General features: G+C 41.3%; 1 protein-coding gene, 1 long non-coding RNA gene and 2 other non-coding genes across 14 annotated transcripts in view; 1 reads left to right on the top strand and 3 right to left on the bottom strand.

Moving 5' to 3' along the window:
• The window catches only part of PHACTR4 (phosphatase and actin regulator 4), a 144,495-nt gene extending 138,887 nt beyond the window's left edge, over positions 1 to 5,608 (top strand). For all 10 annotated transcript variants that reach the window (XM_089479291.1, XM_089479292.1, XM_089479295.1 and 7 more), the window contains 2 exons: positions 2,428 to 2,504; positions 3,512 to 5,608. In XM_089479291.1, the coding sequence (XP_089335417.1) occupies positions 2,428 to 2,504; positions 3,512 to 3,527 (93 nt within the window). In that variant the 3' untranslated portion in view covers positions 3,528 to 5,608. The remainder of the gene's footprint in view (positions 1 to 2,427; positions 2,505 to 3,511) is intronic.
• A 1,750-nt stretch (positions 5,609 to 7,358) lies between these two features.
• On the bottom strand, positions 7,359 to 14,870 carry LOC149305159 (uncharacterized). Of its 2 annotated transcripts, none has more exons than XR_016271857.1 (5): positions 14,834 to 14,870; positions 10,863 to 11,000; positions 10,381 to 10,483; positions 8,468 to 8,726; positions 7,359 to 7,649 (listed from the first exon to the last, which is right to left on the bottom strand). It is a non-coding gene; the product is annotated as an uncharacterized LOC149305159 (long non-coding RNA). The 2 variants fall into 2 exon arrangements; XR_016271858.1 differs by having other exon boundaries at positions 8,468 to 8,542; positions 14,834 to 14,868.
• Positions 9,671 to 9,877, bottom strand: LOC149305160 (small nucleolar RNA SNORA73 family). Its single transcript, XR_016271925.1, has one exon. It is a non-coding gene; the product is annotated as a small nucleolar RNA SNORA73 family (small nucleolar RNA).
• LOC149305161 (small nucleolar RNA SNORA73 family) lies at positions 11,654 to 11,861 on the bottom strand. The gene has a single exon (XR_016271926.1). It is a non-coding gene; the product is annotated as a small nucleolar RNA SNORA73 family (small nucleolar RNA).
• Positions 14,871 to 19,545: the final 4,675 nt, after the last annotated feature.

The raw sequence follows: 19,545 nt of genomic DNA on the forward strand, positions 1-19,545 counted from the left end.
ACCTTTTTTTCTGAAATCATGGGTAGAATTTTTCAATCTAGAGTTGGTTGTGCTTGCTGGAATTGATCAGAGTCCAAGAATATCTGAAGGAACCAGACCTATAGCCATAAATTTGGAGATACTATGGTTAGACTATAATGAGGGTGTCTAGCCATTGTAGTGAAGTGAAAAGTAGGTGTAGTGCAATATTTTTAAATGCATAACTAAATAGGATTTGCCTCTTGCTGTCCGGGACTGCGGCCAGCATACACACAAACCAACGCTGATAGTGATGGCTCAGCAAGAGAGCTAACTAGGAGCTGGGAAACAGACCTTTCTAGAGTCCGAGAGAAGCAAGCCACAAACAAAGCCAAGGTCACGATACCAGAGGTCATGGAAGTCAGTTCGGTCCAGGGTCAGGGCAGCCAGAAGGTAGCAATAGTCCAGTTCATTCCAAAGTCGTAGATACAAGACAGACAAGGGTTCAGGAAACAAGGAACCAGTGCCGACAGCAATCACAGTGAAGGATTCTGCAATAATTGCTGGCAAAGGGTCAGCGTTCCCCAGCTGCTTAAATTAGAGATGCCCTCCTTTGTGCCAGCTGTGGCTTATCAGCAGCTTGCCTCTCTGCAAGCCTCCTGGATTGACGCACGCAAGAACTCTCAGCTCTCCTCTGCCTAAAGGAAGGAACCTCCATGCTTGGCTCTTCCACAGAGTCACCACTAGGCTGCTGAGCCTTAGGAGGGATTTCCACAGAACTAGGCCCTGGCTGAGCTTCAACTCCTGGGGCTGGGAGATCAAGGCTGGGGTCTGGCAGGGCAGGACTGGGACCTCGTATAGCCTCCATCTCCTCTTGCACTTGAGGAGCCACGGCCGCCTCCTCGTCCTCCGTGTCCTGCTCTTGGCTGGCCATGACACCTGCAGCTAGAAAATGAATAGTAAGGCAAGTGCTAAGAGCCAGTGATGCGTAGTGGTTTGAGTGTCAGATTGCTACTTTGGAGGCAACCTCTGCTCGGCCATGGAAATGTCCTGGGTGGCCTTGGGCAAGTCACACAGCCTAAGAAAGAGTCAAACTCCCTCTAAACAAATCTTACTAAGAAAACCCCCATGATAGTTTTGCCTTAGGTCACCATAAGTTGTAAATGACTTGAAGGCACACAGCAACAACAAAGACAAGTCAGCCCAGTGGCCAGTCCCTGCCTAGAAGGAGAGGCCAGTCCCTCTCCTTGAAGGAGAGGCCATAGGGGTGTTTGGGATGGCCCAGGCTACATACTTGCTGCCCCCCTTCCTAAAGGCTTTGAGATTGGCATGGTTCCTTGTTCTCCAGCTTTGCTGTAAAGGAAGGGTGGTAAACATCTTTAGTGATGTTCTTTGGGACCACATTCCAGTTAGGGGCAGAGCAGAGGAAACAGGTAATACCAAAAATACCATCATATTTCATATTTAAAGTCCCACTGCCAGAGCCTTAGGAGAAGCATTTTAACCTGTTAGAATAAGGATGAGAAATCCTGTTCAAATGCTGGGTAAATACCAAAGGATGGAGTCACGGAATTGAAGACATGATTTTGCGGAGATCCCAGAGAACTGACTGGGGACCTTAGGAGAGCTACTCCAACCCTAGAGCCTGTTATTTCCCCACTCCTGTTGTAAAACATTTTACACATTAAAGATCATACACAATCAACAATGACACATTTAAAAGTAGGCCTGTGTGTTTGTGTATGTGTGTGAGTAGTTCAGCAGGTTTTGTTCTCGTGTTCTCTACCTTCTGGATCCTGACCAGAACTCACTCCTATTGCATCTTGTGATCCCTGCAACACTGCACACATGTACTGATGCTTTCTGTGATAAATAACATGGGAAAGGGCAACCAAATGCTGTAGTGATTACAAAAACTCTGAACATCAGCTTATATATTCATATGCTTTTTCCCCCTGCTAACTTAAGATAAGCCTCATGGTAAGCCCTCCCCCATAAAACAATGTAGTTTACCCAGATCCTGCATTGCTTGGCAGTTTTGCCATTCTTTCCTTGCTCTGATTCTGTCTCCTGATTAGAGAGTGCTCAAATAGAAAACATCACAGAGGCTTAAAGAAGGATTTTCTTGACTAAATAAATGGAAGTAAAATGCCTCTTTAAGCCATTGTGTGGAGTTTCCTGTTTGAGTGCTTCCTGCAGGAACTGCAAGACATGGACCAACTACATTATTTTATGGGAGAGTGTTTTCCATCGGGTCTACCTTAGTTAGTAGAATAAAGTGGATATGAATGGATGATGAAAGAGTTTTTGTTGTCACTACAGCCTTTTGTTGTCACTACAGAGATGATGGCACATATTAAAGTTTGGATGCAGTGATGGGATCCCTGGTTGGCAAAGACTGGAGAGGGTAAGGGTGCAGGCTGCCTTCTGGGACTTGATATGATGGGACTTCTTTGTCTTCTTGCCCAGGCGGCCATTCGGAAGGAACTGAATGAATTCAAAAGCTCCGAAATGGAAGTCCACGAGGAAAGCAAGCAGTTCACACGGTAGGTACAAAGGGCATCAGCCTGCTGTTGTGATTATTTTGCCATAGGACAGGGTGGGGAACTGGTGGACTTCCAGACGTAGAGCTATTGGGCAGAGATGATGGCACATATTTAAAAATATCTGGAGGACCATAGGTGGCTTATAGGATTTCCACACTTAGAAAATGCATAATTAAATAGCCTTCACCTACCTGCAGCTAGGAAATAAATTTATGCACCAGCAAGGCAAGCAGCATGACAACTTCCCAGGGTCTGCCTTTTAACCAGAAGCTCTGGACAACATCCTGTTGGAATGACAGCATATACACAGTGGGACTGAAGCAGCTGAAATCATAGAATGTTTAATAGCAGGCCCTAAGATTTAATTACTTAAGCTTAATGATTAAAAAAAAAGATTTTCTCTTGCAAGGTCATCAGTGTGCAGTTAGAACACCACAGCTGTTGTGTACGCCTAAGCCTCACCTCAGTGTTGTACACAAATACCTCTAAAGTAGTGCTCCTCAAGATATCTGAGGTGGTGAACCAGCAGTTTTCCAACAGTGGAGAAAAGGCCCCAATTCTGGGTTGTCTCCTCTCCTTGAGAGGCAGGATCTGTGCTAATTAGTTGCAACTTGTATTTGCAGTTCCATATCCTGCCTGATAGAGAAAGAGCAGATTATTTTCAGCTGTAGACTTGGCCTTAGATCTAGTTTGCCTTAGTGCAATTAATTCCCTATGAACCATATTTGTGACATATTATTGTATTCATATAGTTTCCCGGAAACTCTCAGCAGAGCAGGAGAGTGCCATGGCTTGTATACTGGCACCAATCTGTGAGCCACCAATTTCACTACCATTAACCTAAAGCAGAGCTTGGTAACACAACTCCCAGAATCCTAATGGCCAGTGGCTTTGTTGGTAGGGGATTCTGGAAGATAAAGAGTGCAGAAATGTAGTTTTTCCATGCTCGGCTCCATAACCATTGCCATTCTGAAATTGCTATATAATTTTCTTAATCTCTGTTCCAGATTTCATCGGCCTTAAACCTTTAAAAAAACATGCCAGAGGAAGAGAAGCTCTGGAACTCCTGATGTTTTCTTCTGCCAAGTCAAAGAGGACTCTAGAGGCTTACTCAAGATTTGCCTTCATAACATATCCAGGAAACGACACTTTCTTCTCCAGGGAATGGAGAGGGATAGGACAGCATCTTGTCCAAAAGAAGCCTTTCATTGGTAGAAGTTTGCATTGAGTGCCATCAGATCACACAGGAAAAGTAAATGAAAAACAGATATACCTCAGATAATACAGCAATATGCCCTTGTTTGTGTGTAGCCATGGACAGCTCCAATATATGTGTGGTTAGTGCCCCACTTTCTTCTGTTCTGCTGTAAATAATATGGACTCATCCATTTTATAGCCCTTTCTCCCCCAAGGAAGAGAGATAATATTGGAGCAGGGTGTGAACCCAGTGGGCAGGAGGCTTGTGTGAGAGAGTTTGTATGTGTGTGTTTGCTTTGTACAAAAGAAACTTCAACATGCAGTCCTATCACGAAATGGACACTTTGATAGAGATCTTTTGAGATTTTTTGTTTGTCTTTTTGATGTACTTAATACACTGACCGGTTCTATTTCATACTGTGGAGGATTTGTAGGGGCATATCTGCAACTTATGGTGAGGAAGAAAATGTTTTTAATTTTATGATGGGCAACAATGGCCTCTTCCCCCAAATGCTGTTGAGAGACCTCATTTGTGTTTCTTGTATACACATTTAGGCCTGTGAAACGGGAACCATAAATCCTGAAACAAATTCTGCCAGGAAGCAGTGGTGTGGATTTTTGTTTTTATTTTTAAATCATGGCTTCTTTAAAACAAAACTTTCCAAAGCCAGAGTGGAATTTGCCTTTTCTTAATCGGGTAGCAAAACTAACTGAAAGTTCTAAATTTATTATGATTAAAAAGGGCTTAAAACTGACGTTAAAATAAAGCAGGAGATATGTTATCTCTTTTATCAAATTTTTATGGTTGGGATATAGAGGATGAAGATACCAATTGACAAATATAGAGGATTTGGGTGCAAGGATGTAACTGATTCTGCGTTTCATCACATTTCTTCTTCCCTCCGTTGGTCTCACTTGTAGAGTGCAAATGCCATATCAGTGGCTAGCAGGTAAATGTAGGGCTGAAAACAATATCCAAAACAATGCTATGCTTCCTTATCTTGAGAAGAGGCCTTTATGTGTCTATACTGCGAATGCCTCCCTAGTGGCCAAACCTTTTGACAAGCAGGGACCAGATGGAAAAGGAGGGCAGTGCTTCTGTTATCTTTACTAGTTAGTTGTACAGGAACTTCGGCCCTCCAGATGTTCTAAACTCCAGCTCCTGCCAATGATCAGGGACTTGAAAAGTGGATATTGACAAGATCCGGAGGGCCAAAGGCTGACAAACCATTACAGGGAAAATGGATTTTCAGCTATTATTGAGTTAGATCTATCTAATTCAGGGACTGGGAACCTTTGCCTTGCCAGACATTTTGACATCAGTTCCCACAGTGGTCCATACTGGTTGGAGCTAGTGGGAGATGATGTACAAAATGTGTGTAGAGCCAAAGCTTTTCCTTGCTCTGGAGTAAATGAATTTAAATCAAAGTTGGTCATGACTGATATTTCCATGGGGACTAATGGAAATTAAATCAAGATGTGAAAAGCTTCAACATGCTGGAACTGTCTTCTACATAACTATTGCTTCTGGTCATTTTAGATGTGAGCCCAGGAGTCCAAGGCATCCCAAACTCAACTGCTATCTTCAAACCTTTGCATTTATTCCACCCTTAACCTGTTGGACCTCATGTTCTCTCTTTATCCCTTGCCCCTTTTGTGTACTGGAGCACAGGGGTGCAATGAATATTTTCCATGGAGTAGAGGAATGGAGTTTGGCCTTGTTCCTCTAACAGTTCTTGGTAATGGTGCAAGAAGCTATCATTGTAGGCCAAGGGATGGGCACTGCTGAACTCTAGACGTGAACTGCTTTGTTACGGTGTATAAAATCTCTGTAGAAGAAATCATTGCATTGTATATCTGCCTTCCTATCAACAAGATTTTATGGAATAAATTTTTTTTAGAAAAAAGTTTGCATTTTTCCCCTCCCAGCTCTAGCGTGTCCATTGGTTATTTATACTTCTTGCTGTGCAGATTTTCCAACAGTACAAATTTTCCATCATGTACTCCTGCACACATACTCAGCTAAATCACTAAACTACTTTGCTCTTCACTATCAGTGGTAGGCTTCTGGCAGTAGTCAGTAAGAACTATACAAGAACTTGACAGCAGTAATTAATTTATGAATCTGCCTTTAGCAGCAGAATAACCCATCTATTCCTGCTGCCTCATCACCCTTTGCTGCCAAAAGCAGTGTTTTTCAGATGTGTGATAATCCTTGACTGCTTTTAGAGATTACTCCAGGCTTCCTGCATGCTAATGCTGTTAAAAAATTCAATTTTAATGCCCTAATTTTATGGATAACTTGGGTTTAACTCTTTCCCCATTTCCAACTGCAATTTATTTGCCCTAAACTTCACAGCACATTGTGTCCAACTGTATGCTTAACAGAATTTTTTTTAAAAGAACACAGTTCTTCTGAAATACTGTTTTTGATAAAGACAGCTGTTTAGAGAAACTACTTTTTTGGACTGCAAATACCACCATGTGCAGATAATTCTCGAAGAAAAAGAACTATGAATCCTCCTCAGATTTTGCAGATGGCTCCTTCTGGATTTAAGGTTACCCTGGATTTGGACCCCATTTTCCAATAGATCCAGTTGGAGGTGACAATGCTGCTTATGTCACCTTTACTCACTGCCTTGTCAAAACTTACCAAAGGATCTTGGACCAAGCCTTCTAAAATGTCACCAATCTCACAAAAAAAATGGAAAACCTCTAGACAATAGAGGAAGGAGTTGGTTTTCAGTTTCAGCACCCTACTCCTGTTATTGTGGAGGCAAGGAGTAAGGTAATTTCATATCATCTCTGCTGACAGGGTAGAAAGAACATTGGACTTAATGGGGAGGAGGCGTTAGACGGATTGCCCTTGACCATGAACGTAGGAAACTATCAGGCTTGCATGGCTCCTATGGGAGTAGGTCCACCTCCAGCTTCAGTCTCAGGAACAAAAACAGGCTTGCCCAACAGGCACATAGGTTAGCCCAAATCAGATCAAGGTAGCCCACCATGCAGCCACTAGGTTATGGCAATAGCTGTTACTGCCAACCTAACTTAATATGTTTCACCATGGTTTCTTCAGACCTAACTCTTTTAGAAGAGTTCGTAGTGCATATCCCCTCACAATCAGAGATGGATTCTTTTTGGTATTTTACTATTCCAAAGAGATATGGAGGTGTGAAGTCAAAGACTTCCATGGCAAGCATGCATAGCTTTTTGTGGGTTTTTCAGGCTATGCTGCCATGTTCTAGAAGAGTATTTCCTGATGTTTTGCCAGCATCTGTGGAAGATGCCAGCCATAGATGTCATGAATAAACTCTTCTAGAACATGGCCACATAGCCCAAAAACTATACAAAAACCAATAGATAACACTTGGGCTTCAATAGCTGTCTTCTTCACAAATTAGACTGGCATCGTGTATGGCACTCATGTGCTTTCTGATCTCATTTTATAAACATGCTACTTGTAAAGTCCAGTCCAGCTTTCACAGCACACTGATGGAACCATAAGCATGTAAACCTAAGCTCCAACTGGGTCATTCTAAGCTATCACTTGATTAGCTTCATCTATAACAGTGATGTTCAGCTAAAATAGGGAAAGTGCTATTTTTCCTTTTTGAAAGAACAGGATAATCTAATTAAGGAGACAGCTTCATTGACAACTTTGTAATAAAAAGTAGCATATTTTATTTGACAAAGTATACAGACCATTTCATTTCATCAGATTTAAGAATATTGCCTTGGGTAGCAAGCATGTACACATGCTTAGGGAGGATGGGGTGGACACTGTCACTGCAGAGTGATTTAAAGGCTGGTCAGCTTTGCTGGGTTTCAAATCCCTTCACTTCTTCTATTGTATTGTTTCCTTCATTACTATTTTTGACCGGTCTCTTCATTCCTACACGTCTGTTCCACTGATCAGTACAACTTATCCTTTTTCTTTGAAGAGATCTGATAAAAGAACGATATCAATGGGTTGTTAGTGGATTTTTAATCTTCTGTGATCCTGTAAACACCACTCTACTAGTCCTTTCAATGGAATGTCAAAGGAAGGAGCAAGTATGTGCCAAAAAGAAGCAAAAATCCATTGTTTCAGTCAAAAACTCAAGCACAATCATGCAAAACCTAGGCAACAGATAAAATGGTAAGAATCTACAAAGTCCATCTGAGATGTATTTAGGAGTACAATCACATTTGCACAGGTAAATTGGATATTCACTGTCTACAGCTTCCATAGGTTTGATATCAATGAATCCTGAACCCTTTTTTTTCTACTCAGAAAGTATGGCCATCTCAAGTGAACAGTCAAAATTATTTTGTGATTGTTGGGTGTCTTCCAGTCATTTCCAACTTGTTTTTTCAGAGGGGGTTTGCCATTGCCATCCTCTAAGGCTGAGGGAATGTGATTCTACACCTACATTTTTGCTTTGGTGTGTTACAGGAAACAGCTTGATTTTCATCTACAGACATGTCCTGTAACATCTTGGAAAAATATTCTAGAACCACAACACTATCATTTTCCTCCCCCTGGCTGTGATTTTACCAACTTTGTCACATGAAGCAGCTTGAAAAAGTTTATATGCTTTAAATGACAAATTTTGCTAGAAAAGACCAACTGCCACCAGTGTATTTTATACTTGTCTAAACATAAGCATATTGTACCTGCTGAGTGATCATCCCCTTAAAGCCAACATCTGAGAAGCTACTCTGATCAAGACAAACTATACAATACAAAGAATAAAACAAAAACAAAAAATTCCCATCAATACCTTGAACTTGCAGAATGTCACACACTTATTTTAGGAATAGCCATTGTACTTGCTTTGTATAAGCTTTCAATGCTTCTAGAATGCAAGAAGAGAAATGTACAATGAATAAACAAACATCTCAAACATATCTTGCACGGTGGTTCCAACTTGGTTTTGGGTGGGCTGCATAATAAAATATGCTTGTTCCTTCTTCCCAGTATGCCTTGCTTTACATTCTCTTCAATACACACACACACACACATATGTGTATGTGTAACACCTAAAATGAAAAAGAAAACACACATATGGTTACCTGTCAATGCAATACTATTTTCTATTTCTAGGGAAGCTATTTTCTATTTTACAAAATAGCTCAAAAGGAGGTCCCACTTCAAATGTTTGGGAATCAATGGTCTCCTTCAAGTTTCTGCCCCTCCAGGTGTTTTGGCATAAAACTCCTACCATTTCTGACCACTGGCCCTACAAACAGTGGCAGATGGAATTTGACATTAGAAACTCCTGGAAAATGCTACACTTCACTGACAACTGACACAAGGTGTTAACGCACACCACTAAGTTTTATTGATGACAGTACCCTGGGCCTATTTAACCCACCGCTGCCACCAATTTATGTGACGTCCACCCAGAAGTCTCTCCTATGATGGCCAACACTATGCTGTCTACTGTTTGGTAGCATAGTTTGATTGTAAAACACTGGCCACGTATTTCTTAAATAATAAGTTTATTGTAAGGCAAGAAAATAAACTGTAAGTTGGTTTCAAAGTTGTTATTGTTGACTTCTTACTTTAGACTTGGTTATTTAGTTACAAGTTGTTATTTGACTGTTAATATTACCTCAGCCACAAAGGCACTATTATCTTTCTAAATACAAACTGACCAAACTCCTATTTCAGAGTCCAGCTTGTACCTAACACCGTCCCACTTTGGACTTATCAGACCCTTCCGTGGTCTATCATCAACTCCAATCTGTTCCCCCAGGAACTCCTGGGACACACACCCTTCTCTCAGGCTTAACTGTTCCCCTCCGTCAGAATCCCAACCCTCAGAATTCTCAACCCTAACTGAACAAACCAACTGTCACACAGAATCTTCCAATTCTTCAGCAAGCACCTGATTGGCTGAGCTCTAGCTGCCTTCTCATTGGTCAGCTTGAGGTTCTATTCACCACACAAGGCAACATACTAACATACACAAGAAGCAAAACAATGTCTCCTGCATGGTTTGTCTCCTCAGTCACAGCCCAAAGGCTCAGAGAAGCAGTAGGAATATGCAGGCTGCAGACCTGAGGTGGCCCGTCTTGCTCTCCAATGGTGTGGAAAGGGACTATACGTCATGGAACCAAAAGGCCTGTGCTCCCACACGCCACACGGACAGAGCTGAGAGAGCAACCTCTCCAGGTATCCCCATTGGGTGAATCTGCACTGCTTACACTTCTGTAGCTGCTAAACCAGCCAAACTACCACCTCCAATTCTTGACTTCACTTCAGCCAACATAGTATCGGGATGATCAGAGTCAACAGTATATGAGAATGGAGTATACATGGCTTTGACCATACGTGGAAAGCCATGCGGGAGTGCTCAGGGCGCCGCCGCCGCCGCATGCACAAGCCCCATTCACTTGATTGGGGCTTGAGCATGCGCGGTATTCGGCTTACACAGAAGGGGGGCCAGAACGGATCCCCACATAAGCCAAAGGCGGACTGTAGTGTGTGGCTGCAGGAAGGGGATTTTTGCAGTGCTGATACTCCAAGTTATGAAATCCCTCTCCTAGACAAGGACCGAACAGAGAACATTCTTTGATCTCCCATGCCTTTAAGGGACTTTTCAGCCATTCATTTTTTTAGCCTTAACTACTAGTTTTATTGACACATACCTATTTTTAAAATGCATTATTATGTCAGTCTTATACTTACAAGGATAGCATAAGCTGCGTCAGGGCTGTTTTATCAATCTTGGGAGCATAAATAAATGACCTTGCAGAAATAATTTCCATTATGTAGTTCATGCATTCAGGTACTGCAAACAAAAATATACAAAATTAACACCTTCCTTTCGAGTCAAACTATGGCCATGTAAACAGTTTGTCCAATTTTGCCTTACCACCTCACAACTAACTTGTCACAGCTGCCAGTTACCCAGTCCAATTGTAGGTTTATGTTTATTACTGAAACAAGTGTTCCAAATTTGGAAAAGACAGATGGTAGATTTGGAATTACTGCTGTATCTGAATCACTTGCAGGTTTCCAAGATTTTTTGTATTAAGTAATATCTAAATATACAATTCTAAGCCACTTTTAGTGTGAACATTACTCACTGCAGAATGGAGTGACTACTGCCAAGACTAGCCACTAGAAAAGTGTCAGCGCATCAGAAGGAAATGACAAAGCAAGACTACCTGGGTAACTCTTGACATGTGCAGAATTCATGTTGTCCATCAGTCTGACCATCACTTTTGGCAAGTACATTCAATGGGCACAACAGCATTAAATCCTTCCTGAGGACCCAGAGCAACAGGACACAGCAAACTAAATACCTGGTACATGCAAGAGAAAGCAAAATACCTTAAAGAACCTCTCAACTCTAAGGAGTTAGTCCTGAACAGTTATGTACTTGCCTTTCACATCCCAATTCCATTTTTTTGCAGAGTAATCATTCCTTCCCATCCTCCACTGCCCTGTATGCTATAATATAAAACACGGCTACGCCTAATTGTATTTTACTTTGTCCTTCAAGAATCACAATACTCTCCCAGCCATTTCATCAGATCCCTATGAGATAAATTAGGCCAAGATACAGTGACTATCCCCAAAGTCAGCCAGTACGCTTTACAGCAGCCAAGTGGAGATACAAATCTACGTCTCCCTACCTTTGCACTCTATACTACACTGCTTGTCCCCTCATTTACGGACTCCTGACAATTATGCTGAATCCTGCAATTCAGTAGTGGAGCAAGAGCTTGGAAATACTACATTTTTGGACTACAGATTCAAGAATGTGCCAGCCAGTGCTTTCCAATATACATATACATATATACCGTATATATATATATTTTCAAGCTCGAGGAATCACATAGCTAAATCATGCCAAAAAGAGGAGAGCATTCAACATACTTACCACACAAAGTATAAACAAACAGGCACAACCTGAAACCATTCAAACAACTTAAACAGAATGCAATTGGTTGAGTAATGTCTCCTGCATGGTTTATCTCCTCAGTCACAGCCAAAAGGCTCAGAGAAGCAGTAGGAATATGCAGGTTGCAGAACGCAGGGGTTCAGCTTGCTCTCCAACAGTGTGGAAGGGGACTATACATCACAGAGCCCAAGGATCTATGCTCCCAGACATCACATGGACAGAGCTGAGAGAAAGCAACTTCTCCAGGTATCCCTGTTGGTTCAATCTATGCTGCACAGCCACCACCTCTTCATGACAGAGGCATCTTGGAAGCAGAGTCAGCCCTGAATAGTACACGGATGGGAGACCACCAACAAAATACCAGGTAGTTTTGGATGGATTTCAGAGGGAGAAATGGTGGCAAAACCATCAAAGTTATCCCTTTCCTAAGAGAACCCTATGAAAAGCAAGAGGTTGCCCTGATAGAACTAAGGTAGATAAGAAGTCAAGAAATAGAAACAAGATTCCTAGAAATGGCAAGGAGGGAAGATGGTATGTAAGAAATGGTAAGAGATGGATAGCAATTAGGTATAGAAGATAGCAGAAGATGATGCAAGGTGTAAATAGAAGGTACGAGTATGTCAAAAATGTATGAGGAAGTGAAGGTAAGGGGAAAAGAAAGAATGAAGAGGAAGGGCGAGATGGGAAGAGTTGAGGTAAACAGAGATATGTGGGGAAGAGAAGGAGAGGAGAAAATAAGGAAACAAAGAAGGTTAAAGATGGAAGAGATAAGGAGAAGTAGGGATAGAAAGTACATAGAGAGAATGGGAATGGAGACAGGGAGTTGGAATGCAATGTTGGAAGGAAAGAAATGTAGGGTTGGTAGTTTATGTAAGATCTCTTGAAGTAGATGTGTTTCTGTTTCCTTTGAATGCAATTATGTTTTAATGTGGTGCATAAATTTGAATAAAGGTATTTTTTAAAAAATCATGAGGTTGCTCTAAGTCACCAAGCAACCTGAAGGCACACAGTACTGTTAGCATCTCCCTTGGAACAGTTACTTTTTTGGACTACAGAATTCTCCAGTCAGCATAGCCAGAGGGGGATGAAGTTCATTAGGCCAAGAGCAAACTGTGAGTGTTGTAAAACACTTCTAAAATACACACACACTGTATTATCAGTTACTCAGGCCCGTTCCGCACGGGCACCCCTAACCCTAACCTTTCCGGACGCCCCTAATCCTAGTACGCGCCAAGCGTGTACAAAATGCCAGCACCCATTCTACATGGGCGCTGCCATCTTGGCATAGTGGGCACTTAGCGTCCGCACGTCGCGCGGTGGAAATGACGCTGAGTCCACCATTGGTGACTTGTGGTGTCATTACCACGCCGCAAAAAGAAGCGGCTTCTTTTTGCTGCTCGGAGGAGTTGCGCAGTTTGGCCGCTGAGGCTCCTCCACGCAGCAAATGAGGGCGCTTTTCAGACCGCCCTTTTGGGCAGTCTGTAAAGCGCCTCAGATATCAGTCACATGTTTGATAAAACTCAGTGGGCCCTTGTTATATGCTGTGGTTTGGTTCCAGGAGCCCCCATGGATACCAATATCCGCAAATGTTCAAGTCTCATTAAATGCAATGGCATACTGAAATGGTGCCCCTCATCTAAAATGGCAAAAATGAGGTATGCCTATGTAATTATGTATTTTTTGAATATTTTCAAGCTGTGGATACTATTCTTGTATTTAATATTAAAGAGGAGCAAAGTAAGTTTGCAAACAGGCTGTTATCAAGGGACTGTTGGGCATTTTGTTGGACAATCTTTAATTCAGATGTTGTATTCATCTTAATTAAGGCATCAAAAAAGGTCTTCTCACCAGTGGGGGCCACTGCCACTGAGCTTCATACATTATAAAGCTAAAAGGTGGCCAGCCAAAAGCACTGTGGGATGGCATGAACATTTTTAACATACCATTCCTTCTCTAAGTTTACTCTGAAACCCGATCTTTGAAACCCTCAATAGAAAGAATGAAAGGAAAGTGTGGGAATGGAGGTTATAGGAAATTAGAAAGAGAGTATATGAGATGGAAGTACTGTTAATGGATTAGGATTTCTTGGGCTCTCAACAACACTGGTATTTAAATATGTGTGTGTGTACACACACACACACACACACACAGTCAGCCCTTCTTATATACGGATTTTTTATACACAGATTCACGCATCCACAGTTTGAAAATGTTCCAAAAAAGCTTAAATTTCAAATATCAAACCTTGATTTTCCATTTTTTACAGGGGAAACCATTTTGCTATGTCATTATATTTAATGGGACTTGAGCATCCAAGGATTTTGTTATCCACAGGGGATCTTGGAACCAAACCCCAGCGGATAACAAGGGGCCACTGTATATGTATATTTCTGTGATTTGTCCTGGTTTGTGGTGCGAGTTGTTTTTTCTATATGCATAAATAATTGTTATTTAACCAGTCCTGTTTCACTTATAATTTAATACGGCACAAACAAGGTACACAATGGCAAAGTTGGCCTTTTAAAGTTGGCCTTTTAATGTAACAGAGACAAGGATTTCTAGAAGACCACCACATGCTATCGAATCATGGGATTTGTTGGTATAGAAAACAGATATATATAGATAGATATAAAACACATATACATGTATTAATTAATATACATTAATTAATATTAATATATTTTAAATATATATTAATATACATAAATTACTTATATTAATATACCTTAATTAATATTTATTAATATATGTATTTGTGTGTGTGTGTATATATATATATATATATAGGATTCTCTGAAAGAGGAATAAAAGCATCATCATCATCCACAATTTTTGTAAGAATAACCTACTTTGCTCTAAAACACCCTGCAGAAACAATCCAGTTTAAGATCATTTTAACTGCCCTGGCTCAATGCTAGGGAATTCTGGGAACTGTAGTTTTGTGAGACATTTTGCCTTCTCTGGTGTGGCCACAATACAATTCCCAGGGTCCCCTAGCACTAAACCAGGGCAGTTCAAACGGTCTGAAAGTGGATTATTTCTGCAGTGCGTTTTGGAGCTTTTATTAAAATATACTCCCAAGTGCTGTCCGTGAAAAGATGAAACTTAAGGGAGAAGAATGTACAAGGATGGTGTCGAAATCTAAGATGGAGTTCCTCCTTTTCCCCCACCTTCGCCCTTCCTTCCGCTTCTCTCAAGTACAGTAACCCTCTGATTCCAACAGATACTTACTTCGTCGAAGACGCGCCGCGAAAAGAACGCGCCGACGCGGCACTCCAGAATTTATAGCGCGCAGAGGACGACGGGAAATGAGAACAAATGAGCCCCCAAGGCGCATGCGCGGGATCGTTACAGGGGCGGAGCAAATGCTTAACGGGGCGGAGCAAATGCTAATCGGGCCTTGTGGTCCTCTCGACGTTTTGGCCTACACTTCCCAGAATCCCTACGCATTGCTCAAACTAGCTGGGGCTTCTGGGAGTAGAAGTCCAAACCCCTAAAGGGCCAAAGGGGGAGCGGGATATAAATAAAACCTATTATTATTATTATTATTATTGAAAAATATAGCATAACATTATTCAAAGAAAAACAATTTTTGGCTTAGGCAATAAAATGAAAGCACATATCCTATTTAAAGAAAAAAACATTCATTTTGAAGGCGATTTCCCCCCCATTTTTACATACATTTTGTTCCTTGGTTCTTCTTCCCAATCTGACAATGCTTGGTGTTAATAATATAACTATTCATCCTGTCCTTTTTTGTCTATTTTTTCCTCCATCTTAAATCTATCATTACTGTTTCGATTAAAACTGTTTTCTCTGAGTACGTCATTGTAATCATTGATCTATTATTATTATTATTATTATTATTATTATTTTATCATTATTAATTATCATTAAATATTATTATTAATTTATTATTGGTGTTGTTAATTATAATTATTAATTATCATTAAATATTATTGTTATTATTAATGTATTATTGTTATTATTAAATTATTAATTATTAATTTATTATTATTAATAATTATATTATTAATTTTCATTAACTATTATTAACTATTATTAATTATTATTATTATAGGGATTGTGAACCACTCGAGAGTGGGGGTGATATTTCTCGCATTGACGCTTAAACTCGTTTCGGACTTCATCTCCCAGGTGCCTCAGCCATCTTGACCAGTGGCTTGGGATTGTGGGAGATGGAGTCCAAAGAAAGCTCTGAGAGGCCGAGAGTTTGGTGAGGCGGGGAGGAAACGGTTTCCCGGGCGTTGTGTAGGTGGCGTTGAAAAGCAATCTCATCGCTGCTTCCAATGGACCAATAGGAGCGTTCTTTTCTTTTTTACGCGGCGGCCTGTAGGTGGCGCTGAGGAGCCATTTCTCCGCTTCTTCCAATGGACCAATTAGGATCGCCGACACGGGGGCCGGCGTTCTGCGCATGCGCTTGTGAAGGAGGTCGGCATTGAGATAGACTTCGAAGGGGAAGCGGAGCAGCGGGAGTGAGGTGAGTGCTTCTGAGGCTGAGTCCACATTGGGGAAATAACCCGGTTTGGCAACGCTTTAACTGGCTTGGCTCTCAGCTCCGCTCTGGGGCCACAACAAACTCCAATTCCCAGAACTCATAACATGGAGCCAGAAAGAGTTGAAGCCGTGTCAAACCGAGTTATTTCCCCAATGTGGACGCACTGAAGGGTCGGTGGGGCCCCACGTGGCCAGAGGGAGTCCTCCCAGCCCCAAAGAGCGGGAAATTCAAATCCAAAGCGCTTGTGGCTGTTGTAGAGTATCAATTACGCTCCTAAAGCGTTGCTCTTCCACTTTAAGAACTGCCTCCTATTGCATTCTGGAGTTCGTAGTCCTGCGGGGCCTAAGAGCTCTCTGGCTGAGGATTCTAGAGGCCTCTTTCCTGAACTACAAGATCCACAATGCGCGAGTGTAGTACTGCGAGGCTGTATGGGTCTTTTTAACCTGGCGGCCGCCCCTGTGCAGGAAGCTATCTCCACGTCCTCCATGGCTCTGCTGCTGCTTGTTGTTATTGTTGGGTGAATCATAGAAGAGTTGGAAGAGACCCCAAAGGGCCATGCAGTCCAACCCCTTTATTCTGCCATGCAGGAACTCTCATGCAAGGCATCCCCATTGACAGATGGCCATCCAGCCTCCAAGGAAGGAGACTCCATTGCACTCCGAGGAAGGTTCCACTGTCTTCATTCACAGCTTATGGCCGCCCTATGCTGGGGTTTTCTTGGCAAGGTTTCTTCAGAAAGGGGTTTGCCATGGCCCTCCTCTGAGGCTGAGAGAGAGAGAGAGAGGCTCACTCCAGCAAGATTCCCACACTACTACTATTATTATTATTATTATTATTAAACTTTATTTATATAGCGCTGTAGATTTACACAGCGCTGCACATACAATTAAAAGTTCAACAAAAGTGAAACCTGCCAATGGCGTACATTCTACAGGATAATAACAAAATACATATAAAACAATAGATAATGTAATACAAGATAGCCTTAGATAAAATAAACAAGCAACAAATTAAAAACATCAAATGTCGCATATCAAAGCAAATATCAAATAACAGCCAGATAACAATCACACACTACACTCTTACAGCGCTGTTACTCCATTTTGACTGCTCTGGATGACCAAAATGACTATCAGATGCAGGGATAGGTGAGATTAAATCGGATTCAAATCTTGGGTTGATGATGTGTGGCTTGCTGTCCCAAATAGGCTGCTTTGCCTGGGAACTGGAAGCCCAGCATGCCTCGAAGGCACTGTTTTAGAACACATCATTTTAAAGCTCTTCTAAAGCACATCATTATACTTTGTGGAGCCGCTCCAGTCTGATTCAATGTAGATTTCAATAAGCAGGGTAATTCCTGGGCCCCAGTATCAGATAGTTTTAGGAAGCACTGGTCTAGACTCCTGCAGTCCCAGAGGTTCCCTAAACCCTGCCCTAACTGCATCTGCACTTCAGAAATGATCCCGTTTGATATAGTTTTAACTGCCATGGCTCATTGCTATGTAATCCTGAAAACTATAGTTTGTTGTGGCACCAGAAGCCTCAGATGCTGTCTCACAGAACTACAATTCCCAGAATTTAGTAGCATTGAGCCATGGCAAGTAAAGCTGCGTCAGACTGCATTAGTTTTGTACTGCAGATGCAGTCCTAGGCGCCACAGTGGGATTTAAACAGTAATCGGGAAGTTTCCATTTTGTTCTACTGGCTGCAACATATCATCAGTGGACTGTACTATTAATCCTTAATAAATTAACCAGTGTTAACAATACAGTGTGGTTAATTAAATTAACAGTACATTGCGGCTGAACATTCAAATACTGTATAAGTCTAGAAATTTTAGTCAAAAAATTGACCCCAAAAACCAAGGTTGGCTTATAAATGGGTCAATGTAAATACTATACTTTAACTCCTATTAAAAAGGGAATGTGAAAGCCAAGAGTGCAATCTGTCCTGGAAGCACTGATCTTCCTCTACTCTTTCTTCCATCCAGTCTTTAGTGTGAGCCAAAACAGTTATGCCTGCCATAACTTTGCAGGTTCTTTGGCATTGTTTTCCTTTGCTTCATCATTTAGGTCTTTTGTTGCATGAACCTAAGTTTTACCCTCGACTTATCCAAAGGTCATATCAAAATCCATAATTTTGCCCCCAAAACCTGCCCTTGACTATACATGAGGTCAACTTATAGTCGAGTAGATATGGTAATTTCAGTTGCATTATTCCAGTAAGATTCACAAGGAGCATACTAGATGAGTCTGCTTCCCTTCTTTTGCAAGTATGGGAGGGAGGAATGGAAAGTTTTGGCCTTTTAGTTTGACAAATTTGAATGGGGGGAGAGAGGCAACTTTTGATCTTGTGTCTCAGTCTCTTTGCTACTTTAAGGGACCACAGTGCTGCCTTGCACAGTCAACATATTTTAAGTTAGGATGTGTGTGTGTGTGTGTGTTTTGTTTCCTGGCAGGGATTTTGTGCCTTCAGCAGCTGTGCAACAGGTGATAGTCCAAACAAGTGTAGCATTGACATAGATGCCCCATGTGCAGCAGGCATGGCCAACAAAAGCAGTATTTTTGTCTGTGTAATATAATTGTCACCCACTTCATTTGTTTATTTGGTTGATAGCTTGTCACAAGTGGTTTAAAACTGCCCCTCATGTGTTGCCACACTTGTATTCTGGTTTTGTGTAGAGCACCCAATGCAGGAGAGTACAAGCTCGTGAGTGACACAAAGATCATTGGATTCTCTTGTAGCAAATTCCCACATTTTTGCCAACCAGTCTTCTCTTCCTAGAATTTTACGTAATTTCTACTATCTAGCAATTTTTTTGCTAGCAGAAAAGATCAAGCCTAACAATATAACCTTTTAGTTTATCTATTGTGATTATTATTTTATTTTATTCTTTCTGTCTTCTGTCTTTATTTCTTCCCACATGTGAAATAAGTCATCAAGGAGATAAGTTCCTTAAGACAGGAAAACCAGATCTGAAAATATTCAATGTATGCTTGTGAAGGCTGAGAAGCTAAAGTGATCATGTCTTCTTACCCAGACCCCTTCACTCCTGTATTAAAATTTCATGAACTGAATTGTATAATTGCATAATTAATCAATCAATCCAGTGAAGTAAAAGCTGGTACAAAATAACATGATTTGTTCAACCCACTGGGTGCAGAATTTACAGTGAGGGGTTAGTTAAGTAAAGTTAGCTTGTAGCATTACCAAAACTGTATTCCAATAATTATGCTAAATGTGAAATCTGGTAAATTTCTGTATTTAAAGGCCCGTTATAATGTGTGGCCCTTGCTTAGCTTCTGCATAAATCTGGTACTAATGCTAACTGACTCACTGGAATGTGCCACTTTGATATGGGTCCAAATATGAGTGTTGTTGATTTTGTGCTTTCTGCAAAGTTGATAAAATAAAATTTTTACTC

The sequence above is a fragment of the Sceloporus occidentalis genome, unplaced genomic scaffold (assembly GCF_023333645.1).
Source record: "Sceloporus occidentalis isolate IW3139 unplaced genomic scaffold, rSceOcc1.0.p SCAF_13, whole genome shotgun sequence".
NCBI lineage: Eukaryota > Metazoa > Chordata > Lepidosauria > Squamata > Phrynosomatidae > Sceloporus > Sceloporus occidentalis.